Source organism: Paramormyrops kingsleyae, chromosome 7 (genome assembly GCF_048594095.1).
Source record: "Paramormyrops kingsleyae isolate MSU_618 chromosome 7, PKINGS_0.4, whole genome shotgun sequence".
In the NCBI taxonomy this organism is placed as follows: domain Eukaryota; kingdom Metazoa; phylum Chordata; class Actinopteri; order Osteoglossiformes; family Mormyridae; genus Paramormyrops; species Paramormyrops kingsleyae.
This window is the reverse complement of record NC_132803.1, coordinates 13,795,247-13,821,407: the sequence shown is the minus strand read 5'-3', so window position 1 is coordinate 13,821,407 and position 26,161 is coordinate 13,795,247. Positions and strand designations below refer to the sequence as shown.

At 49.6% G+C, this 26,161-nt stretch overlaps 1 protein-coding gene and 1 long non-coding RNA gene across 6 annotated transcripts; both read right to left on the bottom strand.

The window, feature by feature from the left end:
- Nucleotides 1-680: 680 nt before the first annotated feature.
- LOC111849775 (protein FAM222A-like) lies at nucleotides 681-25,355 on the bottom strand. 5 transcript variants are annotated; one of them, XM_023822949.2, is made up of 4 exons: nucleotides 24,247-25,355; nucleotides 8,872-9,012; nucleotides 1,437-2,785; nucleotides 681-1,184 (listed from the first exon to the last, which is right to left on the bottom strand). In XM_023822949.2, exons 2-3 carry the CDS (start codon nucleotides 8,966-8,968, stop codon nucleotides 1,479-1,481), a joined length of 1,404 nt encoding a protein of 467 aa, XP_023678717.1. In that variant the 5' UTR covers nucleotides 8,969-9,012; nucleotides 24,247-25,355; the 3' UTR covers nucleotides 681-1,184; nucleotides 1,437-1,478. The 5 variants fall into 5 exon arrangements, with proteins under 5 accessions (XP_023678717.1, XP_023678714.1, XP_023678716.1 ...); XM_023822946.2 differs by adding an exon at nucleotides 10,311-10,387 and having other exon boundaries at nucleotides 681-2,785; nucleotides 24,247-25,354; XM_023822948.2 differs by adding an exon at nucleotides 10,311-10,387 and having other exon boundaries at nucleotides 681-2,785; nucleotides 24,929-25,354.
- On the bottom strand, nucleotides 2,994-4,951 carry LOC111849776 (uncharacterized). Its single transcript, XR_002839634.2, has 2 exons — nucleotides 4,336-4,951; nucleotides 2,994-3,962 (listed from the first exon to the last, which is right to left on the bottom strand). It is a non-coding gene; the product is annotated as an uncharacterized lncRNA (long non-coding RNA).
- Nucleotides 25,356-26,161: the final 806 nt, after the last annotated feature.

Here is a 26,161-nt window from a genome sequence, read left to right as displayed (position 1 = left end):
TCATTCCAACCCTACCTTATATGGTCCTTAATAGGATAATAATGAATTTAGCAGGTTGAAAGCAGTGTGGGTTGGAATAAAAACATTCGACAAACGTGGACAGGTCACGTGAGACAGCAGGATGCCAGGTTTCCTTGTCAGCATGCAGTGATGAAACATGGGGACAGTCCAAACAAAAGCAGAATCACAGTGTCCCCACCTTACGCAGGGACCTGTCCCTCACCACTCTGGTCACGTGTGCCACCCTTACCTAACCACAGCAGTAAGACGGACGGCTGTTCACTGCCCTGAGTGACACTCAGCTGGTAAGTACTGGATTTCCAATCGATGAGGACAATCATTGCAAACCAGACGGGATCTATATGTCCTAGAGCCAAGCTATCCTTTTCTTAACCTTGAAAATTCATGTTTGAACAAAAAGAAATATGCTGCTTGCTCACCATGCCCCCTGCTGGCACACAATTGAAAACACCATTACAAGATTATTTATACCAGTTCCTGGCATTAAAAATCAGGCCAGCAGCAAAATCACCAAATGAAAGAGTTTATGTTTTTTTTTTTTTAATTTTATTATAGTTATTATGCTCTCAAAATTATTGTTTGCACTCATTGAAGGACAATAAAAAGAGATTTTCAGGGATCAAATACGGGGGTGCAAATGCAATGCCTTCAATATAGAATAGTCTTTCAATCCATTTTATTTTCCCACACCCTCCAAAACAACCTATATTGGTATTCAGCAATTGTTACTGTAGTGACCCATTCGTACAGAATTGCCATAGCTACAAACCTCAAGGCCTGCAGCTTCACATCAGCCACACAATAATAGTAATTACTGAAAAATACAAAACAGAAACAAAAATCACATTAAATAAACATACCACTGACAAATAAATACTTTCCCCTTTAGCAGCTAATGAATTCTGTATGCCTAGCAGATGTAGAGTGAATAATCTTCAAGTTTGCATTTTCTCAAAACAAGCAGTGTTCAGCCCAGCCATCTGCTTCCAGTCTGCTTCCCGTGGTCACGGTCCTGAGTGGGTGGGGCATGTTCTCCATACCTGCGTCTCCGGTCAGCTTTCAATCCTGTTCTATACACGCCCCACAGACCAGAGCTCCAGGTCACAGAGAACACCTTAGTGGAGTTTTGGGAGCAGACTTGGCTGAGCTCCTCGAGTCGAGCCCTTTAATGTCCAAAAAAAATTCCATTAAAAATAAAGGACAAAAAGATGCTAAACCTGAACAGAAACTACCTTTGCAGGACACTGGCTGGAACAGCACAGTGACCAATCAGAAAACATCAGGGCTTTTCTACACCTGCCCTACATACTCCAGTTTCCCAGTACAGCTCGGTTTCCATCAGAACCCACTGGAAACACCCCCACATTAATACAGGCACACACAGATCTAGGTTTGCTCATGCTAAAGGTTCCCACCTTTAGATACAGGCTAGATAGAGGCTAGAGAGAACCCGGTTCTCATCTGTAGACAGGTAGCCGGATGTGTGCCTGCTGGTGGTCCAGCAGCCTGGGCACGCCCACAGTCTCGTACCCTTTCCCCAGCATCTGCTCCTTAATGCAGGGCGGGCGGATGCCACTGATCAGGAACTCCAGCGACTGAAGGCTGCTACTGAGGGTGGAGCCAACACACAGGCCTTTGGTGGGCAGGGAGCAGCACGGACCCCCGCTGCAGCCCGCAGGGGCGTGGAGGGGCAGGGCCTGCTCCCGGGCTCCGCCCACACCACCCCCTGCTAGCTCCTGGGGATTGTAGCAGTCGCTGTCAGGAGTCGCCAGCACGCTGTTCCAGGGCGGCGGGAAGTACTGGCCCACTGAGAAGTTCCCGTGCATAGCGGTGCAGTTCAAAGGGGAGGAGCTTAGCCGGTCCAACCCACCCCCAGTGATAGCCCCACCCCCAATCAGATAAGGCCTGGTAGAGCCCTGGGTCCCACCCCCAGGAATACACGTTTTTGGGGACCGACTTATGGTCCCACCCCCTCCACTGCCTGTGCTGTACATCCGTAGTGCCACCTGCTGCTGCTGTTTCTGCTGCCACAGGATATAATCAATACTGTCCACGTAAGCCCCAGCCTTTGCCATCTCCGCACCCTGAGCGGGCAGCACTGCCCCTGTGAATGCCAGGCCGTCCTGGGGGCCCTCACCCACGGCGAAGCCCACAGGAGGGACGCTGGGCCGAGCCACGGCCGCCACGGCAGCGATCTGCAGGGAGGGGCTGGCGCTCGCCCCTCTGGCTGCCAACACCCCAGGACCTGGGGCCTGGGACTGGCAGTGTTGGTTGATCTGGTAGATGAAGTTCTGGATGGGAGGGAGACCGGACTGGCTGGGCGGAGCTAATCCTCGGCCCCCCGGGACAGGCACCTCCAGGGGCTTCTGGGGCGCCGGCGGGTAGCCCGTGTGCCTGTGGCGGTGTGTCGCGGTAGCATTGCCGGGCAGTGGGTACGGTGCCACAGCGACTTGTACTGGGGAGACTTTAGTCCGCCTGCCCTCCGGGTTTTTGAGCACGCCTTTGGCTGCAGGGGCGGGGTTGAGTTTAGCGATAGCCAGCAGCCCCCGGTACCCCCCCGAGTGGAAGTGTGCGTAGGAGCCATAGCGGAGGCCTGAGGTGTCGAAGCCATTGACAGACCGACTGAGATGCTTGTGCTGTGGAACCCGCACATTGGTGGGGTAGATCTTGATGGACAGGGGGCTGTCCGAGGTCTTCTGGGCGTAGGCATCCAGCTCTGCTGGGCTGGGATACCTCCTCGAGTTGGCCAGGGCAGCCTGCTCACCTGAAACGAACCAGAGACACACACTGAGGTCAGCTACCCAGGTTGTGGGTTAAGATCCCAGGTCCCTGAGAGCAATTGAATCACCATTGGGCCCTAGACCAAGGACTTTAACCCCAAATGTTCCCAGGTCTCCTCCATTCTTTCTCGCTCACACGCTCTACTTTGATTAGCCTTACATATGCTTCTTTTTTTTTAAAAAAAAAAATAAAAATCTTGTTTCCAAGGAGACCCTTCAGACATATCATATTAATTTCTAGCCCTTTTTTTCTTTTTCATAAGCAAATGGAGTTACCACTGACATCTACTCATCTGTAAAAAAAGAAAAGAAAACTGTTTAGCTTGGGTCCAGTATTTACACACACCTCTCATTCATTAGCATGTTGCGAAGTAAAAGAAAAAAAAGAAGAAAAAAACAAACATAAAATACAAAGTGTGGAGATGTTACCATGGCAATTTTAAATGGACTATAGCAGTCATTCAGCGGTACAGTCCAACAGGTCACGGTTCCATTGGGCTGAGAACACCAGACCACCCAGGTAACCACAGAGTGCAGGTCTGCAGGAACAAAACTTGATTCTGCTGCGACAGGCACAGGCCCAATCGGACCTTATTTAAAGGAACTGGAGCTTAACCCCCTCCCCCCCGTATCAACTCCCAGGGGTCTGACACTGACTGCAGGGGTGGGTGTGCACAGAGATTGGATTCGAGCACCATCATTCAGGCAATTTCACGGCTGCTTAGCTCACGGCAACAAAGGAAAGATTTGGTGGGGGGGGGGGCATTCGTGAGGTGATGTATCAAGTGACAGGAAGTAACGACACACTCTAAATTGACACTTTGCGTGCTACAGTGACCAGAAACCTGGCGGAATTATGCTGAAGAATTCAGGAGGTGCAGACATAAACACTGCATGTGATTCCTTGGCAGGGAGGGGCTCTAAACTAGCAGACCTTTAAATCCCTAAACGACAAGAAATGGGCAGCTGGTCAGCGACCGAGTCGCACTTTCCTCCGTCGCCCTGAGCCTCAGGCCAAGCAGACAGGGTGCAGTGTGCAGTGTGCAGTGTGCACTCTCCTCACTGCACACTGTGTGACTCATTGATAGATGTGGGGACACCTGTAGACCACCTGGACCTGCTAGTCAACTCATCCACTCACCAGGAGAGCACACCCCAGACCTAGAAGCAGAAACAAACAAGCTAGTCTGTGTGTGTCTGTCTCTCTTGTTCTCTCTCTGTCTCACACACAAACACACAAACACAAACACACACACACACACACACACAGAAATATATCCCAAAAGAAATAGGGACATTAATCATGGAATATTAACCCAGAGTATTTATTAGTGTTACAATTAATTAATTTTATGTAATTAATTTATCAGTAGTAAGTCGTTCTGACCACAACATTGTGTGGAAATTTTAAAAACTACATAAAAGCCCAGAAAGAACAACTAAAAATTAATCACGAGACTGTAATCAAGGACAACTTCAATGTCAGTCACCAGCACTGAGAAACCTCCACAATGGCTTTATCACCCCTCATTACCTCAGAGGTCACATCCATTCCTCAGCCCAAACAGCAGCGCCTGAAGCCAGCCTTTTCTCCCATCTCCTCTCTCATGGCTCTGAAAATATCACACCGAGTATTTTGGCAGATGAAGGAAGCTTACGTATTACTGCACTGCTCAACGCAAAGTAGAAAAAAAACTAATTTAGGGTATTTTTAACTAGGAAAACTACCTAATGGGCTTCGGGAAAAAGGAAGCCCCCCCAACACTGCTTTTCTCCATCCCATGTGACCAGGAGCACCTTTGCGGCCTCGATCTTCTGCAGACTCCCGCCTTCATAAAGAGGCCCAGGGGCCAAGATCCCAGCGCCCTTCTGCAGGCCTCCAGTGACAAACGTGTTCCTCCAGGTTCCTCGGGGCTGAGCACTGCAGTATACCTCGCAGATTTACGTGTGGACCCCAATGCAGACAAACTTTCTGGAGGTTGGTCATAAGCCTGCATGCTCTCGTTCCATTGCTGTGAATCCTAGCCTCTTTCTGATGTGAACCAAGCTCTCTGACAGCAAAAAAACAACAAACACGCTCCTTTGAACTGGCTAAAAAAAACACATGGCCTATCAGAGTCGAGGGATCAATTTAACCCCCACCATGGTGATGTAAACGACACCGCCCACCCCCCCACCCTGTAAGCTTCTCCTCAATGCAACATGGGCCATCCCCTGGCTGAGACAATGGGCTACAGTCAATTAGCACTGGCCTAATTAGCTGGTAACGAACCCTCAATCATAATGAGTGTGTCGTGTCGCTGGCACGTCTCCGGCGAAACACGTGCGTGTTCCCACGTCTGCGGACGTCAGCGAGCGAGCAGCTACTGGGGAGAAAGAGAGGCCAGCTAATTAGGGAGGACAGGAAAAGATCGAAGGAGCCCACAAATCGGCCAGTCACTTAACAAGCAGAGCTCCCACGCCGGCGAGCGACCTTGAAAGGATGTTAATTAGGCGTCACACAGGAAACTCTGACCGCTGGGAAGGTCTCCTTAAACGGCACGGAGTGATTAGCCACGACGGAAAGCTAGCTAATCTGTTTTCCTACCCAATGCTGAAGCCTCGGCCCCCTCAGAGCAAAGTAGGACCATTTTCCGGCTCATTGTTACACAGCTAGTCAAGCTAATCTCTCATTAGCGGTCTAAACGGGAGCCCCTTGGCCTCATTTAAAAATAGAATCAGACTTTTGAAGATTCAATGGCATGCCATGCCTGAAGGCCCCCCTCCCGGCATCGAAGGGCCAAACCGGGTGCCTCAAAACGTCTGATGGCGCAGCGTCTTGCAACCGGTTCATCTGCAGTCCACCTGGAGCAGGCGGCCGAGCCCACGAGCCCTTCCTGTATAATACACTCGCTCCTGGCAAACGTAAGTCAGGCTAACCTCTCAATAACCCAACCCGAACAACGCCAGACTGCTGCCTCCTGACACAAGACCAGTACTAGAGACCAGCGCACCCCACCTGGTAACACCCTCGACGAAAAGTTGATGTGTTGGTGTCGGGGGTTTAACTGGAAAACATCATTCTGGCATTACAGGTGTATCCCTGAAGTCATAGCAGTGTGCCCTACCTGCCGAAAACCAGCTTTACTAGACAACTAGAATAGGTGGGACCACGACATCTGATTGGGTGGTCTCACCTCTTCCAGTTGCTTAGACCCGCCTCCTCTACAATCTGATAGATTCTTTCTGAGTCAATTGTTTTTCCTTCTGCCCTTAGAACTTTTTTTTTTTGTGTAAGTAAAACTGCCATGAGCCCCCACCACCTCAAAAAAAGCTTCAACCACTTCTTTTTAACCCCTAAGAGAGAAACTGGATAGGATATGAGTAAAAAGGAATCCCTCCCCATCTTCAAATGGGTTAATAAATAGGTTACCGCTATTTGGAACAGGGCAGTTGGGGGACAGGGCTTGCAGAGAGCTTCCCAATGCAGAGCCATGATGAAGCGACGAGGCCTCTGTCCTGAGCCCATGGTCACTCATTTCCTCTCTCTTTTGGTCCCTCTACCCATCTTCTTAATTCATTACTAAATTAAAAATGCAGCAGTTACACAGCGGTATACCTGCCTTAAAATAACGATCTTACACACTTTGGAGAATGAGTCCCAAAGGTATACGATGACTCACAGGCTATTCCTCGCATCTTCTAAATCCGCTACTCATCTCCTGTGGAAGACCGGCTCGGCCTCCGCAGGCCTCCGTCCCCGTAGGAGACCTTCCCACTCTGTCATATAAACCAAGACTCACCGCTACGGCCAGCTCTACGCTGAAGACACATAACCTGCTTTGGGGCCCTCGTTGGTTTTGCTTTCCTCGCATCCAGCCAGGTTCCCAGCCTCCCCGTGAAGATAAACAAAGGGGGTCGTCTTGACTGATGGAGGTCAGCCGAAAAACAGGAAAGGACTGATGTTCTGGCAAACCCAAAACGGTGCTCAGCAACTGCCGGACGCTTTGTGGAAGTGTATCCAGCGGCCCACGGCATCATGGGAACCAAAAGTTTTCTTTGGGTCTGGGCTTTATCCCGGCTCAGGACCGTGACGAGAGATCACAGCTCTCATCCATTATCTCGCTGATAACGACGTGACAGGGACGTCCCTGACAGTCAGGGGTTACCCATAATTGCTGAAAGCTTTCTGCAATCCAAACTAACACAAGTTACACAGGCGCGGCGAGGAAACACGTAACACGTAACGGTTAGAGTGATTCATGTGAACGTGTGTACAACCAGATGTTTAAAAAAAGACATGATACATTTAAACACTGCAATTAGACTTAGACTGGCACAGTGCATTCTCCCTGGGGAGGGCGGGGGGTGGTCAAAAGTCTTGCTATAAAAATATTCTAAGAGGTCCTGAAAGAGCTCGGAAAGTCTTGATACTCAAGTGGAACTGGCTTGGTTAATACCCAGCTGTGTAAACGTGCAGGAATAGCAAAACTGTAAGCTATGCAACTCTGGTTAAAGGCATCTGCTCAGAAAATAAACAGACATTAAAAAGAGAGAGAGAGGTATTCAAAATAAAAACAATCAATCAGTTCTTTATTCAGATGATGTGGGGGGGGGGGGATAGCAAGGGGGCTTGGAAGCGAGGGCATTTAAAAGGAGCCAGCACGGGGGGGCGAGGAGCAATGCTGTGCATTGTGGGTAAGCTGGGTTGGGGGAACAGGTACATGGGGGAGGGGAAGGTGCCCACGGGCTGCCTGAGGCAAGTTGGGGCCTCCTGGCTCCAGTGTTTATGAGACAAGTCCTCCAGTGATTCCAGTTAATATTTAAAACTGCACAAACATCGCGGGGAAGGGGGCAACACAAGCCTGCTGTAAAGCAGAAACTGCTTCGATCTGTTACAGCACAGCTAGACGAGACAAAGGGACGGCTTGGGCCCAGCTTCCCGCACAGGCAGCTGTAGCCAGAGAGACACAGTTAATCAAAACATCCAATTGTTTGCTAAATATGCCTCACAATCAAATTAATCCCTTTTTTTTCCCAAAGAAACCAGAAACAGCTTTTTTTTGTCCCGGCAACGCTAACCAAGCAGAACGCTCCTGGACCGGACCCTGCCGTGCGTTCAGAGGCGGGCAGGGAAGGTGATTCAAAGTCAACACTCAATTAAAAAAAAAAAAACCTTTTGCTAAAAACTTGAAAAATAGACCAAAAATTTAAATGCGGCCCCTCAGCAGTCCAACAGAAATGCCCTGTGAAGGATTTACCTCCCACTTATCCACTGGATGGTTGTCCTGCTCAGGCTCACTTTCACTTTCATGCACTGTAGAGTCATTCACAGGAAATCCTTTCATTTCGGCCAACGTGCACGTCCGTCCTGGGCTTCATATTAAAGCGTCACTCTGCGTGGAGGCTGGCAGACATACTGCCCCCCCCTGGCCACCATGAGATCTGACCATAAAGGGCCGCGTTCAGGGTCACAGGAGCCCGGCTGTGATCAGGCACGTTCCTCCTCGCGTGGATCTGTGTGGCTAATCCACCGAAATACTTCACAGGGCAGGGAGTCAATGGCTTTTAAACACGCCCCCCCCCCCCCCCCCCATCATCGAGTGCACCATGACAATAGAAAGTCCCCCCCCCGCCCCAGCCTCTCTATCTCCACCAGCTAAGCCCTCTCACGTGAAAATCGATTGTGTGCCACGCAAGCCCAAGGTCTTCTGCCTGACCGGGGTGGGAGCGGGGTGGGGGGGGGTTAGGACGTTAATCCCTTTTGTCATTGATGGTCTGGCTGCTGTCTTCTCCAACCCACCCTTTAAAGCCTGCCATGCTCTTTCCTGGGGATGCCATACCCACGCCCCAGTCCCCCACCCACAAGGAGACAGGCACAGTCTGGCTTCTGCTCCACGCTCCCAGATCCCGACACTGTCTGCCCCCAAAAATATAAAACCAGGGAGCAAGTGAACCTTAAACAGAGCTTCAACAGGCTCTCGTCCGGGGCATGAAAGCCGGGATGCTGAAGGCCTGCAGGGGGCGTCCCAAGGCATCCACAGAAGATCATTTCGTCAGTCGGTGACGGGGTACAAAGAGGAGGTCTTACATTTCCTGCTGACAGGGGGTGGGGCTTCCAGGCTCCTGCTGCCACAAGGCAGCCGCTGCTCCGCGGGGTTCTGCCTCCTCTGCAAGCAGGCCAACATGTCGCACCAGTGGAGGTCTACAGCCAGGGGGCGCTCCGTCGCATCTGTCGGATCACAGAGAGCAAGGAATAAAATTTGGTGATCATGCTATGTCGTCCTCGAACCTTCATCTTTTGGTGAACTCATCTCAGACTGATGTCACACTTATAACACACTGGAAAAAGTACCAAGGCACCTTTTGACCGTCCATTAAATGGTTGCCTGATCTACCTCTGGGCAGGGCCTCGTAAACAGGGTAAACATCCACCCAGTACTCAGCTTTTTCCCTCTTGAACCACCAATTCGCTATGATCGATTGGGGGTGGGGGGGGGGGAGGTTTCAGCCGCTGCAGGCAGGGAGAGGGTATGGTGTAGCACCACACTGTCAGTCCCTGGAAAATGTGGGTAGCCTGGGATGAATGAGTGTGCGTGTGTGGGTGTGTGTGGTGTGTGTGTGTGTGTTTGCACGTGCCGGGTGGTTAGTGCCAATGGTGCACGAGGGCTGGTGACAGGACTAATCAATCTCCCAGCATGCACTGCCATAAATCTCGCCGCCTTCCTCCCCAGCGCTGCCTCGTAGGGGGGCCTCTGGCAGAGGCGGGCAGGCGGAAAGCTGACGGTGGGGGGGGGGGGGGGCAGCCAGTCCCCCGCTGAGCAGAAACACGAGTGTGAGGAGAACAGAAACAGCAAACACTGAGCAAAGTGTGCCACGTCTGAAATTACATAACAAAGCCTCTCAAAGATTTGCATGAAACTGGATTAACCTTCTGAAAATAAAACTCTGCTTGCCAGTGAACCTGCCTTAACCCCCAGACTAAAGCTCCCACAATGTCGCGCTATAAAACATACAGTCTTCCCACCTGTTCCCAATAAACTACATATTTCATAAAACACAGTGAAACAGACACTCTCTATTTTGCCAGATGGTGTTGAGGAAATTTCCAATCTCTTGTTTCTTAGTACAACATCAGAGCACTTTTGTTGGGATACATTAGACAGGGAAGTGTTGAAATACACAGGCTACGGCACTTACTGTACCTTTCAGCAGACCAATGGAAACAGCTCCACATAAATGTACGATACAAACTGAACTGTTAATAACAAGCCATCTATTAATAATATAATCAAATAGTGATCCGAGACCCCCACCCCCATTCAGGTGGGTGGGGCCGTTATTCAACCTCACAGCCTGAAACCTCTCAGCTTGTGGGCAAAACCACCAGCTGGACTTTAACATCCACACCTCCCCACCTCCTGTTCTCATCGGTCTCTCTCAGCCCCCACCCCCACTTGTCGGCAGTCTGGGGAGGAGGGGTGGGTGTCACTGACCCCCATCCCCAGATGTGACGCACAGCGGACTAACTGGATTTCTGCCAGCTCCACCTTGTTATTTGGTCCCGTCTTCTTCAGCCAGTCGATCAGGAATTCCCGGCACCAGCTCTGAGCAATCAGAGTATGGATTTAACATTTTAAAAATAAAAGCAGAATTAATAATTATGCTGCTTCACTCGACTGTGCTTGGCTATGTCCTTCATTGGATGCTTATATCTTTAAAATGATGTAATTCAAAGACAAATATATAGAAGGGCAGCCCATAATGGACAGGAATGCTGACCCTAATAATCCGATCAATCGTACACATGGGAGCTCCAGGGCAGGACGACATCCCATTCCAGAGTGCAGCCACAAAAGTGCCCCCCCCCCCCAAACAGCCTCATCACCATCAACAGGCTCACGGGGCGCAATTCTCTGGCCCAAATCGCGCCGACACGCCTCTCTTAGTGGGCCGTCCGGCTGCGGCGACGAGAAAGAGCGGGGCTGGGGGGAAAAGCAGGCGCCGCGCTGGAGAGGGTGGGAGGAACAGACAATGGTGAGAAAACTCTTTTATTACTCGCCATTTTCCCCTACATAAAGTGCATTATAAAGTCACTCCTTTGTTCCGTTTGAAAAACCAATTTTCATCAATTTTCCCCTTTTTTTTGAAAGGCAGTGAGACCAAAAAAGCGAAGAGAGAGCGTGCAAGAGAGAGAGAGAGCAAGCCTGAGACAGAGTGAGAGAGAGAGAGAGACAGAGAGCACTCACATTGGCAGATATCTGTTAAAGGACAAAATAGTCCTCTTCATCCTTCCATCAAAGTGAATTTCTGTGCTCACATCTAAACCACTGAGGTCCTGTTAACAACACTGCCAGCCATGTTCCTCACTGCACAGGACACCTAAACAGCCAGGTCCAAACTCACAGTAACTCATTTTAAGTTTTTTAACATTAATCATTTCATGTTTAATCACGGTCATCAGTTCAGGCCCCCAAAATGCCAGCATCCCCTTCAGCAGATGTTTACTTTTAATGATCTGCTGATGTAATCTTCTGTGCCCTGAAAGCTCACCACTCCCTCTGCCCCCAAACCGGGCCGTTTCAGTATATGCTGATCCCGTTCGGTGGGGGGGCACGGCAGCACCGGTATCCATCAGACGGACTGCTGAGCACGAGAAAAGCGCAAAGCTGAAAACTCAGCCCTAACGCCTGTAGACCTTATCGGCGGGTTTCAGAAATTAGAGCCACGTTTGGACGCGTTCTGGGCAGATATGTGCGGCCACTGCTTGGGGAAAGCTGACAGGCGCTAAACTCCGAGACAGGAGGGAGGAAAAAGACGACAGAAAATGAACTCGGGGCAGGCGGAGACAGGAGGGCCCGCAACATCACAGAGATAATGTGCTTAATCGAGCCCACAGACTCGCACCAGACACTCATTTACACTCCACCCCCCCCGTTTCAATCTCTCTGCAGTTCTAGCATCTACATTAGGCTCCCATATCTCTGCCCTTGGCCACAGCATCACAGCCGCACTGGCCTGGCATCACTGAATGATCTGAAAAATGGACACTAAATCGCTGTCGATTCCCGGGACGCCGGCGGGCCGATAAGACTGCTTTGGTGACACGCTTCAGTGCAGGACCGCCGGACAGATAACAGCCGTGCATGCTGGGATTGATCTTTTGTTTCAAGGATTTCTTTTTGATAAGGCTGCTTTGACGGGCAAAAATCCACCCCCCTGCCTAAATTCGTCTTTTGAAGTGTGGGGGGGGGGCAGATTAAAAGGAGTCTAATTTTAGGAATGGCAGGGCTGTCTGGCCATTCTCCTCCCATGTTTGTCTGCCAGCTCTCCCATGAAAGCGGCAAGGTGGCCCCCACCAAGCAGGGAGGTGGCCCCCGCCAGACGGCCACACGCCACTCAGACCTTGCGCTTTTTATTCAGCATTAATCTGCCTTCTTCCGTTTCTTGAGTGCTGCATTTTTTTTTTTATTCTAACCGCAATCCTCCTGCCACTGCAAGCATTACATGAAGGTGAAACCCCCACTTAAAACATCCCGTAAGCCCCTAAAAGTGGAAGTGGACTAGGTCAATATTATTACCATTACTGCCTGTATAACCATCATTTTACATAATCGATCAAGGCACTGCGATGTCCAAAGAGGACGATTACAGGCATATTTAAATGTTTATCTTCCTTACAAAGTAAGAACTCAAACTCAAGGCCAAGCAGAGACAGGGGTCTGGGGAAGGACTGAGCAGAAAATGAGGATTAGATTAGACATGTTCACTTCCTGTGAGCAATACAGACGTGAAGACGATTATGATATAGTAGTAATGACAAACCCAGATCCATCATCCTCTACAGGCCCGTAAGCGACCAGCAGTCAGCCTGCTTTTAAAAAGCCACCGGCTAAAGACTGTAGATTACAGTCACGTTAAACCTGCCCCCGTTTCTCAAACCACAAACCCACCCTGGCCTCTGGCAAATTAAGCCACTATTCATAGGAATGGAAAAGTAAGGAGTAGGGTGAGGTCTGTCCCCTGTGTGTCAACACGCAGCACTAGCTGGCCTCGGTAATTAGCGGCGATGGAGTCGTTCTCCCCCTCCGTCGGACGCGGCACGGGAGATTACGTCCCTTATAATACAGTTGTGTATAAATGCAAATGACGGGAGAGAGGCTGGCTCTCTAACGCTGACAGCCTGCCGATGGCGGTAATGAAAACGCAAACGCACACACTCACGTCGCCGCTAACACAGAGTGACGGGGTGTAATATCACCCTGCTCCCCTCCCCCCTCCCCCCATCACACAATAACCCCAAGTCTGATCTTCGGGTAATCACCAAATGTTAATTTGAAATCCAATTTTTTTAGCATAAATGCAGCATTAATGGTGGGGGTACACAGCATCTGTTCCTCCCTTGCCCCCCCTGCTGTCGTATGCAAGCCAGGAGGCAGGGCTACTCTAATACGGAGGACACTGGGAGGGGTGGGGGCCATTCGGGACACTGCACAGTCTGGGGCTACCTTGCGTGTCCTGATTAGACACTGATGGGCGCGTCCCAGAATTAACTGAAAGCAGATTAGCCTGTTACTCAGCACCATTTGTGGGTTAAGTGCTTCCCTCAGAATCCATCTGAGGCCTGGGAGGGCTCCATCTCAGGGCTGGTACCAAGCTCAACATGTTACAGGGGATTCTGGGAAAGCTCCTGAGTTTCTGGCTCCTGAAAGCTGGACACCACAGACTGAAAGCGTTTGTTTCACTTCGCGTCTCTAGGGGCTCGACATTCTGCTTGAAGCCTGCTCTCTGAAGCTCCAGGTGACGTAGGGCTCCGATCCCACCCACCCACGAGCTAGTGTTCGAACCTCTGCGGCCCGATGTTCCCAGGTTCTCCAGCCTTCCAGTTACACCACTGAGCGTAGATATTATGCATAGAAATACGGAGGAGAAAACAGAGGGCAACTTTTCAAAGGAACCAGAGCAGGCTGAAAAAAACCGATACGAGCGCACAGCGGAGAGGTAGAGGGTGAGGCAAGGAGCGGAGAACCTGGCAGGGACCCAGACTGCGAGGCCAGGCCCAGAATCCAAAATCCGCAGCATTCAGTGGGACGAGCCTAGCACCAGGCTCCAGGGAAATACACGGGAACAATGCCGGCAAGAAAGTGGATCACTGTGGCTTAGCCATCAGTAACCCGGCAAGCCACACTGTGGTTCCTTGGGCCGCGAAGGCCCACCCCCTCCTGAGTGAGCAGGATCCGTCCCCCCACCGCAGATCCGGAGGAGGCACAGAGGTAGGATATGGCGTTTGACGGACACCGACTTCCAATTTCCCCAGCAAAGCTGCTCTTATGCATTTTTAATGGAATCTATTACTTTGGGATTTAATGGGGGGGCAGGGGGGAGCCCCAGCCTGTTTATAAATCTTTAATAGTTTGCATAATTGGTATTAGAGCGGAGCACGAGAGAAGCCCGGGTCTTATCAGACATGTGCTGGCGAGGGGCCCAAACGCGGCAGCCTCGCTGTAGACGCACGCTGCGATTCTATTGGACAAGAAGCCAATTTATCACAGTGTGTGATTCAACAACAACAATATATATATATACACACAGTTCAAAGATTCTGCTCAGTGAAAAGGGGGTCTTTCATCTTCTTTGGAAATTATGTCAAAAAAAGCATGAATCCATTTGGATTGTTGGCCCCCAATATTTGTTTACCTGTCAGGAAACACTGATTTAATTTGATTCGCGCTAAAGTCATGACAGATATTTGCATCGTCTGATGTTATCTCAGCTAACGATCTCCTGCATTTCACCTGGGAGGGAACCTGCGGGTTCTGTTAAATCCATCCCAAGTGTGACATGAGCAAATCCAGCTTTCAACACCTCCACGTCCACACGTCCGGGGAGCGGAGACCTCTGCCTGATTGTCTGGTGACCTTGCTGCCTTCTTGATGACATGAGGGGATAATCCCAGACCTCAGCTCAGTTTCCAGGTCCTTAGGGTGTTCACCCTCACACATCACCCGAGGCTTCAGCGTCAACAGGAAGTAAGAAAGCAAAAAGCCACTTCACAAAGACAAAGGTCAGCAGACTCACATCTTATCAATATGTTGATTTCTTTCCCATAATGCTCCAGCTGCAGAGACCAAGTCCACACAAATGGCATTAAAAATGAATCCTTCATTGAATAATGAATGAAAAAGCCAAACAAACGCTTATAATGCATTAATGCGATTGCCAAATAACTACATGAGCTTAAGAAATCAACCCTAACAAAAGCACACCGTTATCATGTCTTACAGAAGCATTAAAGACCAGCAAACTGAAAACTAAATAATCTAAAATCTGGAAGCTGAGATTTTATTATGAGAGCTAAACCGCACGGGTTTTGCACACAGATCTGCTCTGGTAGCAGTGGAACGGGCCTGACCTTTGCCCTCCTCTCTCTGGCTTCCTACAGAAGGCCAGCACACCTAATTTAACACTCTGCGGAGCCGGAGCCATGCTCTCCACGCCCGCTCCGGCATGACCGCGGGCAGGAGTCTGACTCAGAGCTCCGGGGATTCACGCTAAAAGCATAACCCGCTCCCCCTCAATCATGCCGCACTCATATCACCTCACCCCAACATGCCTGGTAAGAAAGAAAAAATAAAGCTGAACTTTTGCAGCATCCATAATGTCTGAATCTAAGGCGGTAACGTTTGCGGCTTCGAGGAAGAAGGTGAGCGCTCTCGCTGATAGGGTACCACTGCTGGGCTACGGGAACCAATCAGGCGCAAGGTCTCACATCAAACCCTGAGGATTGAGGCCATGAGTGGACACACCAACTGAGTGTTTAAACATTAATAAATGACTGGAATGATTAGGGTACAAGTTCCTTCAAACTTTGTTGAGTGTATATGTTTATTTTTTTTTCCTGAAGATATTACATCACCCTCCAAGGCATATACGTACAGCCTTGAGACATTATCTAAAACAACTTACAAAAGTTATTGTCAATTTAATAACTAGGGATTAGGATGTAAATGTCAATGGAAAGTGGTCTGTCAGAGCAGCAGGCTCTACACCAGGGCTATTCAACTCACGGTCCTCAAGGGCCGAGCCCTGCTGATTTTCCAGCCTTCCTTCACCTGTGAGCCAGGTGTGAAGCCTCTGACCAATCAGAATCAGTAATTATTAAACTAACTACCTGGGAGAACTGAAAACAAGGCCTGGATTTGGAATCGAGGACCTGAATTGAATAGCCCTGCTCTACACTTAGACTGTCCTTCCTGGGGGGAGGGCTGAGGGCACAGAGGAGGGGACAACGACCACAGTGCAAAAAGGGATGACTAAAGTGAGTCAGAATGCAGGCTGCATTACATCACCATGTGAGGAAGATGAGGACGGAAAGCCTGGAGATTAACACGCTGATTTGTACTGGGGACAATTTAACAGGAAAAGCCTTTAGCCAAAAACTATGGTCTGCAAGCCTGTAGAAATGGACAGTCAACGCACTAGAAAACTTAAGGAACTTTTAATATTAAAATCGATTGGAGCTACTCATCGTGCCTGGTGTCCGTGCTCATGACCTCAAACCACGCAGCAGCTAGCGTACAGGCTCCCAAACCGGCAATCGCCCGGCCCCTTCCCCGGACTTACGTGCTGTCCGGCACTACAAGGGCACTGCAGGCGGGACGCGGCCACAGCGTGACGCTCACGGCGGATTGGATTTCCAGCGCTAAGCATTTTCGCTGGGATTTGTTTTCCCTCTGCAGTGAAGACAAACTGCCCCATTTTTCCCTCGCGTGGGTTTTAGGCTCCCATTTATTAGCGGAGATTAGCGGCCATGACACCGACAATAAGGGTATTTAATGACCCGCCCCTTACATCGCCATCCATTTCTGGAAACGGGGTTGACGACGCAGGGGTTGTGAGGAGGGGGGGGGGGGGTTCCTGGTCAGCCAATCACATGCTAAAAGCGATATTTTAAAGAAGTCTCTCCGTAAGCCACATAACCGGAATCAGTACCGGAACAAGCAAAGAACAAGAGCCTCATCAGCAAGGATGTGGCATCTGCAGAGCAGCTCTCAGGGTGCTCCTCGTACCCGGGACCAGGGAGCAGATGGCGCTACCTCCTCACCCTGACCTCAGAGGCACATTTTCCATGGGGGGTAAAAGAGCCCAAAGCTGACACCTCTTTCGGTCCTGCGGCACTGGGCCTCCTACCAACAATCTCCTAACTAGGATGCTAACCGGCACCCTTTCCGACATCAGAAATGAATTTTAAAGCGAAATGTAATAAATGGGTTTTCCTAAAGCACTCAACAGATTGGGAGGGAAATAAATGAATAATCCTACATAGGGCCGCTCCTAAATCCAGTGTTATTTCATTTCAAATTCAAAAAAGGGGGTTTATCTACCGAGCAACAAAAAAAGAGAAAAAAATGTCGCATTTAACAGGACTTTTTCTGCCTGCCGTCGGCAGAAGAGACACGTGGGTAAAGCTGAGTTTTCCAATCACCAGTCACACAAAGAACTGTCGTCAAGTCCGTAATTAAACACACGCTTCATGCTCCGATATGCATCAAGATCCAGGTGTTCAAAAGCCTGGGTGCACAGCAACAGAGCAGCATATCTGAGTGGGGGGGCATTTTGAGGTCTCCCCCCCGGCACAAAAAAAAATACTGTGACCAAGTGGCAACTCATCTTAATTAACCTTTATGGCCTGAACTGACTAATGAAAATATCTGCAGTACAGACACAGATGCACCGAACACTGCTGCTCTCCCCGATCCCCAGACCCCCCCCCGCCCCCAACCCGGCTAATCCCCTGTCCAGCAAATGCAGGAAGAGGCTTTGCACACGCCTGATCAGTCATCACCATGTGCACAAACCACAAGAATGAACTGGACACAAAATCCCCACCGCCCTCCCCCCCCCCCCCCCCCCCCGCTCCCCCATCCCCCCGCCCCTGAGCACCCACAGAAATTAAATGAAAAGAGCCATTAGGCAGATTTCAGAAAGATGGCAGCCAGGTCATAATTACACATGACATGTTTCAGAGATAAAGGCTGATTACTGGGCAGCTGAATTGTGACCCCCCCCCCCCCATAAGAGCACAACAGAGTGCACCGGTCATCCATCCATTCACCCACACCCATTATCCCCCCTTCCCCCAAAGACGCACACACACACACACACACACACACACGGTCTCTCTCTCTCTCTCTCTCTCTCCCCACTCACTTCACAAACAGAATGATAAGGGGAGTGACAGAGCTCATACTCCACACACAACCAGGATGGATAAATTGAGTTGTTTCCCCTCCAGCACACAGGAGAGTGGAGTGGGGTATGGGGGGGGGGGCTTTTAGTGGAGCCAGTCGGGAAGCAATAAAGCAGCCCGAAGGGGGGGCAGGCACACGGAAGAGATAGAGACGAAAGAAGATGGAGAAATGGAAAAGAATGAGAGGAACAGGAGGATGAAATGGGGGGAGTGGGAGTGTATAAGAGAAAGAGGTGTGGGTGTTCAAAGCTGACGAGAGGCGAGGAAGGACAGAAAATGGAAAGAAGGAGGGAGTGCACGCATGTGTGTGTGTGAGGGTGGGGGGGGGGGGTGCACGCTGGCGCCCACAGCTCCCCAGAGAGGCATGTCGGCGTGCAGAGGCGGCAATACCGGGGGGCATGATATTGCAGGAATTCAGGACCCAGTGACGCAACATAATAAAGGGGAGATAAAGTCGGCAGCGGCTTCCAGCTAGAGGCAGCTGGGTTATGAAGAGATATGGGGGGTGCTCCGTATTCATACAAACACCCCCCTACCTGCCCGCCCCAGAAAGAACCAGCTCCTCAGCATGACTTATAGCCAGAAAGCCGGTCCAGACCAGCAGAAGCCGGTCAGATGTCGGGGGGAGAGGAAAGGCGTCAGAAACGTGGCAGAAAGTTCAGAAATAAAATTTCTGCCCAGAAGTTACACACAGTTGGGTCTGAAGGGCAACTTTGAAAACGGCTTTTTCCAAAAAACAGGCAGGATCGTTCTGGGAAACCCTGACAGCACGAGACAGAAGGACAAACTATCAGACGTCCGGATTTCAGCCGACCCAGCACAAGCCTGGCATCATCATTGGCATTATTATCATTTTCACACAGAAAATGTCACAAAACACTGCATTCAGCAGGTTTGCCCAGCAGCAATTTCAGCACTATTACCATCATGGCACACAGTCCATCATTGTGGTGCGGGCTAATTCACCACGGCTTTTAGAAGGCAGCCAGTGATGTGCCGGGTTCCTCCGCAAGCCGCTTCCATCTGGATCGGGCATAGAGTTCTCCTCTCAACCCGGTTCTGAACTGGAACCTGACGGCCAGCCAACATGCCCCGGACTCAACATGTCGGCTAATTTTATGGTCATCAGGTTCTTTTTTTGTTTTTGTCAAAACCTCATTATTCTAATTAAAGTCCAGGGGGTGTCATAAATTAACTGTGAGCGTAACAGCTATTAAAAACTGTAACTCCAGGGAAGATATGCTCGACGTCATTACAGCCCCTTGGCACGGCCCCGGGTCAGCTCAATACCCTTCGAATCGCCGCTCACAGTTCGATCTCCCGCTTTCATTCTCAAAACCGTCCTCCCAACTCCTCAGACAACACGATATGGATTGGGGCTGGGGCGGGGGCAGGGGTGGAGAGACAGAGGGGGGAAAAAAGAATGAAAACTATACAGCCTGATGGATGGAAATCAATAGTCCCTCACGCCCAGACTTCTCCTGGTCTTCAGACTCCAGCGTCTCCTTGAATAATTGGGTAATAGAGGCAGAAGGCTCGCAGCGAGTATCACTGGCTGGGTCGAGTCGTTTTTTCCAGATCTCCTATTACGGCGGACTGGCAGGAGACACTGTGGCCGGTCCTCACGTGGAGCCTGAGCCAGCGCTCAGGACGACCTACCTTTGGGTTTCATGACGGCTAGAGTTCAGAGATGCAGACGCACGCAGCTCGAGATCAGACGCTCAGAAGCAGAGGCAATTTGTACTGACATATAATTAGACCAGAATAATCAGGCATCTCATCCCAAATTAAAAGGCTACACCAGAATAAATCCTAAAATATTTCTGGAGTCTATGCCAATTACCTCACCTGCAGATCTAAAGCTGAGCTTTTAGGAGCGGATGCATTTTGCATCACCCAGGCTTTCCTGAGAGCTGTCAACACCCAGCGTGTTGTGACGAGTGATACCAGAAAAACATAATATATCCAAATCACAAGGTCTATAATTTAAATAGTTCAGGACTAATGTCTAAAGCACACGTTTCGGGACCAGCAGAGCACAACCTGAAACCTCAAAACAAGACACGCTGCTATTAAACTCTCTACTAATTCAGGGAAATGTTTATTAACATAAACAGAGAATCCGTCAGCTACTCAACTAGCTTTGGACAAAGGAATCGGCTGCGAGTGATGCAGCGTAGACTGGGACTCAGTTATCTCAGCCCAGTACAACCCTGGTGCTCAAAATGGTGTTACCAGAAGCTGGGAGTCCTTGAGAAGATCCAGTTACACTTAAAGTTACAACCCCAAAGCAGATGCCAGGAGGGGCTGGCTAAGGCCCAAGAGATCAATGGCGACAATCACCCAAATGATGTTTAAGGCTATGAAGGCTTCACAAGGGCCTCTGAGTCCTCACGGACCTTGATGGGGTGAACGGCATGTCCACCTCATCTTTTGGAGCTTTCCAAGAGCAGGCACAGGTCCAGGGCTCTCTACCAGAAGTGTGTTAACCTCACAGCTCCACAAGATGCTCTCTGCCTGACATCAACAAAAATTTAATTTAACGTGAACTCTGCACAAAGGAGAATTCAGTCACAGCAGGGGCATGGATACCCTGGCAGATTCTGGGAGCCCAGCCCTTTACAGGGACCCTTCAATATGAAAAATTTTAATAATGTAACTGGGGACCCAAGGTGACATTTTTTCAGGGGGCTCAAAACTTCTAGCAGGAGGTAACGTGGTCTGGTGTCTGTCATATTCATCTGGAAGGAAGAACACTGTGGTCTTTCAAATGCAGAGCTGCATCTCAGCCCCTTCTGCTGTAGGAGCACTGTGGGAGGTCCAGTCTGATAACAGGTGCCTGTGATCAGCATGCTGCGTGGCTGGGGAGGGGGCACACATGGTCATGTCATCATGCAACTGTTTGGGGGACAGGGGATCACCATGACGGTCAGTCCACCACAATCACACCATATATGAAACCATTTATACAGACTCATTTTTGAGGTGCTTACAAAACAAGGAATAAAACCAGCCTGTTAATATCAGTCAAGAAAAGAAAGGACTCTGTACTTCACAAAAAGAAATAACGTTCAGTGAGTTCTATCCATCCATCCATCCATCCATCCATTTTCTGTACCCACTTCAGGGTATTCAGGTACACAGGGTCAGTGAGTTCTAGCTACGCATATTTCTTCAGATCGAAAGTACATACCCAACTGGGAGGGGGGTGCAAAGTGACATTTTGTGGGGGGGGGGGGGGCTAGCCCTTGGTACTGGCTCAAAGTTAGGAGCACCTTGTTCTGGTAGTACTGACACACAGTTAGGGGCCCCTGGGTCTGGCAGTACTGACACACAGTTAGGGGCCCCTGGGTCTGGCAGTACTGACACACAGTTAGGGGCCCCTGGGTCTGGCAGTACTGACACACAGTTAGGGGCCCCTGGGTCTGGCAGTACTGACACAGAGTTAGGGCCCCCTGGGTCTGGCAGTACTGACACAGAGTTAGGGGCCCCTGGGTCTGGCAGTACTGACACAGAGTTAGGGGCCCCTGGGTCTGGCAGTACTGACACAGAGTTAGGGGGCCCTGGGTCTGGCAGTAATGACACCCAGTATGAGGCTCAGCTCTGGTTTTCCTGCTCTGGCCATCTTCCTGCAGCGATTACTACAGGCAGTACAGCAATTCTGTCTTCCTCTTACATACAAATTACAGAACTATTTGTTTACATTTGCGATGAACCACAGTGTTTCCCCCAGGACACTCCAGGACTACCATGCACAGGAGGGAAATGCAGAGCAACACTGAAAACATTTGCTCAGGCTGCTCAAATCTCTGTCTGTGAGTTAAAGTGCCGATACTGGACCCGTGTCAAACTCACGGCCATGCCACTGACACTATGTGGCCCGTCATTTTCACACTGTTAAGCCAAACATCATTTTGACATGAGACTGAAGCTGAAAAATTAGTGAATTTTGCAGAATAGGGTGACAGTGGGAGTAATATTCTTACTGGGGGGTACTGATTTGCATGGCAAGCCTTGAATAATGTTTATTTTGCAATTTGCACTCTGAGGCATCAGGAGTTGAGATCTGAGAGCGAGAGAGGAAAAGGGATCCAATAGGTGCAATTCGGTGACCTACATATTAAGGTTGCCTTGGAAACATCGTGGTTGAAACAAGCTAGCCACACAGCCGCCGGGGGTCCAGGTTACACGGGTCATAAATGGGGATTCCTCTCCTAGCAGGTGAATCTTTGGGATGTTAATCAACACTTATGTTCAGAAAGCAGCGCTAAGGGAAAATCTCATGATGGTGCCTTACCAGTCCTTTATCATGTAACCAGTGTGACAGATATACCTACACCTCTTTATGTCATCATAACAGAGGATATCCAGTTACAAACTGTCCCTCCCAGTCGTAACAGCCTCTGGCACAGGTCCGGCTGTGTGGCACGTTCCTGTGGCGAGAGACCTCACTAGCGTGTCCGAACGGGGAGAAGACAGAGAAGATTGGACACTTTTGGTCCATCATTAGGGGTATTTTTCCCTAACAAAGGATGAGGAACAGAAATAGGCTGGCCAATTACTACTGAGAGGCTCTCATTTGCTCCACCGTGCCGCAACCCTGGGGCGCCTTTGTGGCCTTATCTGAAACCCAGCAACCGAACACCCTGCAGCAGCAAAGCCAAGAGCGACGGGGCAGAAGGCTGCAGATGACACAGACCGTCATCTCCTCTGTCAACCGGGGATCAAAAGACACCCAGATCACACCGCCTAAAACCAGAGACTCACTTGAGGGATGTCCTGGAAAAAAAAGAAGAAACCAGAGACTACTTTCCTCGATTAACCCCATTTCACCATAGCAGTACAAACGTCAATCCCCCAGGATGGCTTTGGTGACTCCAAGTGAAAGTTAAATATTGGTAAATCAATAACCAAAGACAGTCAGATTGTGTAAACTGATATTTAAAATGGCCATTTCTGAGAAGCCCTCCCGCAATCTTGGTTGGAATTAGTCTAACACAGACATACATCCTTAAAACATCACTTTGCAAAATATATCGTGGGCCTATAAGCGTTACCAAATATTGATCGTCTACCTTAAAGCAAGTAGGAGCAAAATGTCTTAATTCTGCACCTAATTCTGTCATGGCAAACTTCATAAATGTTAAGATTCGTCAGTCAGTGTAGAGATTCGCCTTTAGAGAAACGTGTTCAGTTACAAGCCGAAACTGTAACTGCGGCCGTATCGTGTTCCGTATTTGCTATATTTCAGGCGATCACTGTCATTGGACCAGTATCCGACTATTGAGGGATCTGTCAAGCAACTAAATAACAGCTTATGAAACAGGAGAAATTTGACAGGCTGTTCGGGGTCCCAGCAGGACATGTTTATGCCATTTACGCATTATTTCACTGATACAGAACAGTAATACCAAATTCACCACTGCACATTTGCTCTTCTCCCACGGGCACCTCGTAAATGGTCTCAAGACACCAGCACCAGCGCAGTAAATACCACATAAAAGTGTCAAGAATAAGGACAACGTCCATTGCTTATTTTTAATCTAGCGGATTAAAAAGTAATATACTAAATATCCTAATATATCCGTTTATAAAGTAATATACTAAAAATGACAACGCAAAAAAATATATAAAACACGACCAAATATTACATTAGATAGCAGGAAAGAGGCGCAGGGGAAATTTCCCCACTCCCCACATGCAAAGCACGCTGGGTTTGTACAAAAGAGAGCCCTATAATCTTTTATATCCCGAGGATCAGCTGCTGAACGCCGGCTTCCTCGCTGGAAACTGAAATTATTACCCGTCCAGACCCAGCTCTGAAATTAAAGTAGAGCGGCACTTCAGATCAGTTTCTGAAGCCATTTCAGACGGAGACACCTTGATTTTCCTCCAGCTCATTACACACACACACACACACACACACACACACACACACATTCCATGAAACCAATTTGGTTGATGGCTCGCAAAGGTCATCTGACTTCAAAGACAAGTTGTACTTCCCGGCACAGTCCCCAGCTTCCCACACCAGGCAATTAAAACGTTTTGACAGCAAGTTGTTACCGCAAAAAAAAGAAAAAAAAAGAATTACTCTTATTTATAAAGGAACAAACCTCATTAATAAACACCATATGGCGTCCCCGTTCGTTGCTTGCAACGGGGTCTAAAAAAATATATATATTTTCCGCTCCAAACTCAAGGGTCATTATTTACCATTAATCGTTGGGTGTTGCAAGTCAGAGATCCATAGAGATCAGTATCAGTGCCCTGGTCAATCTCCCTCACACCGGTAGGAATCGGGCACAAAACCGTGGTTCCATGATTAATCCCGAAGTCCCGCAACTGTGCCCGGGCTGTCTGGGTACCTTCTGGGCTAGGCGAGGCGGCGCGACTCGGGCTGCACATCTCCCGAATCAATTTCCTGGCGATCGTACATTTTTCAATCTGGTCTCGGCTGGCCGCTACCCCGACGGACTTAGTTGGCTCCTCGGTCAAAGTCGTGTCTTAGTACAAATTTAGAAGAAAAAATAAAGCAACTCGGTTCATCATCCCCGTGCGGAAACCCGTGAAAATCCGTTCAGCTGTTGCCTCAGCATCGGACCTCCACTTAACAAAGTATCAAAATGATCCGGTTCTTGTTACTGAAACCAAATATTTCCCCCTCCGTCCCCCTGCGTGCATTTTCACGATCGGAGCCCAGGTTCAATGTCACATCAGCGCCTTTTCCCCTCGGTTTTCCTCCAAACGCAGTCGGCTTGGGCTGTGCGCGCACACGCGTTTATAGATGCGCTGGACGCGCTCGGCGCTCCGCTCATCCACAGAGCGGCGGGGAGACTCGCCGGCCCCGATCCCCGGGGAGCTCAGGAGGCGATGCCCCGATCGCCCGCAGACTTACACGCAGAAGCTGCGGGTGTGTGTTACGATGCAGTAAAACCCCGACGGCTGGAACGGGTATCCCCTCCACCGAGTTCCATTCGTCTGCTCGCAAATCATTCCCGTCCTTCGGTTAAGCTCGGGATGCTGTGTCCGCAAGTCCTGCGCCGGCGAGGCACCGGTCAGTTGTCTGCAGCGAAGAGTGCACCGTCTCCCGTATTTACTAAGGGCGATTCGGTCAGGTGAAGGCTTCGGCCGCTGCACGTAGTCCCACTCCTCGACAACCGATCCGTCCCCCTGCGCTGAACTGCAGGAACTGTGGGCGCCCGGTGCGGTGCATCCTCCCGGCTCGCGACAGACCGCCCTCGGACCAATCAGACCGGGGAGCAGACTGAGGTATTCCCACGGGTCACCCAATCGGGGGCCCAGGAAGGCGGCGACCGCGGTGACACCATCGGCGGACTGACGGCAATTTCAAAAGGCCAGGACCAGACTCGGGTCGCCGCCGCCGGCCGGCTCCGCTTCCGATTGCAGACTGACTCTCAGCAAACGACGAAAGTGCTGGGTACTTCTCAGATGGAACATGAGTGCAAGTGCACCGGGGACGTAAAATAAACAAACAGTTAAATATTCAGCGTCTTTTATGGATTTTAGCTGCCCATTTACTAGTTAGGCTATATTATAATTTCCAATTCATATTATTAACGATAATTAATAGCTGCTTGATGATGTGATATTTTTGCACGGAACTCATAGAAGTAAAATGTTACAAATAGAACTGTTCTGCATTTAGTGGTATTATCAAATATTTACTGCAAATATTAAGTCGTCACACAACAACAACAACAACAATTGCACACCTTTATGTGTAAAATTGTAATTTCTGTATCCATCGCATTCAAAATATATCTAATAGGCTAAGTCATGAGTTGCCATGTGATCAAACGAACGTGGTGATGTGGTGGGCACTTAAATTAGTGATGTTGTGGTGGACACATGAATTATAGTTAAATATCCTCTGTGTAACCACTCAGAGCTGATCTCAGTAGGGTAATAAATGTCACCTATAGTAATTGGGCAGCAAGACATTTCACAGTCCTGCTTTGGATTTAAGCATCACTGTCCACAGGAGGGTGTGTGAAGGGGACGTTGGGGAATGCACCCGTGGTGAATTGTGTTACCTCTCCCCTGTTTCAATGTGCCTCCCTGCAGTTCAAAGGTCAAGCGGTCAGCAAACAAGCATGCTAACTAAAAA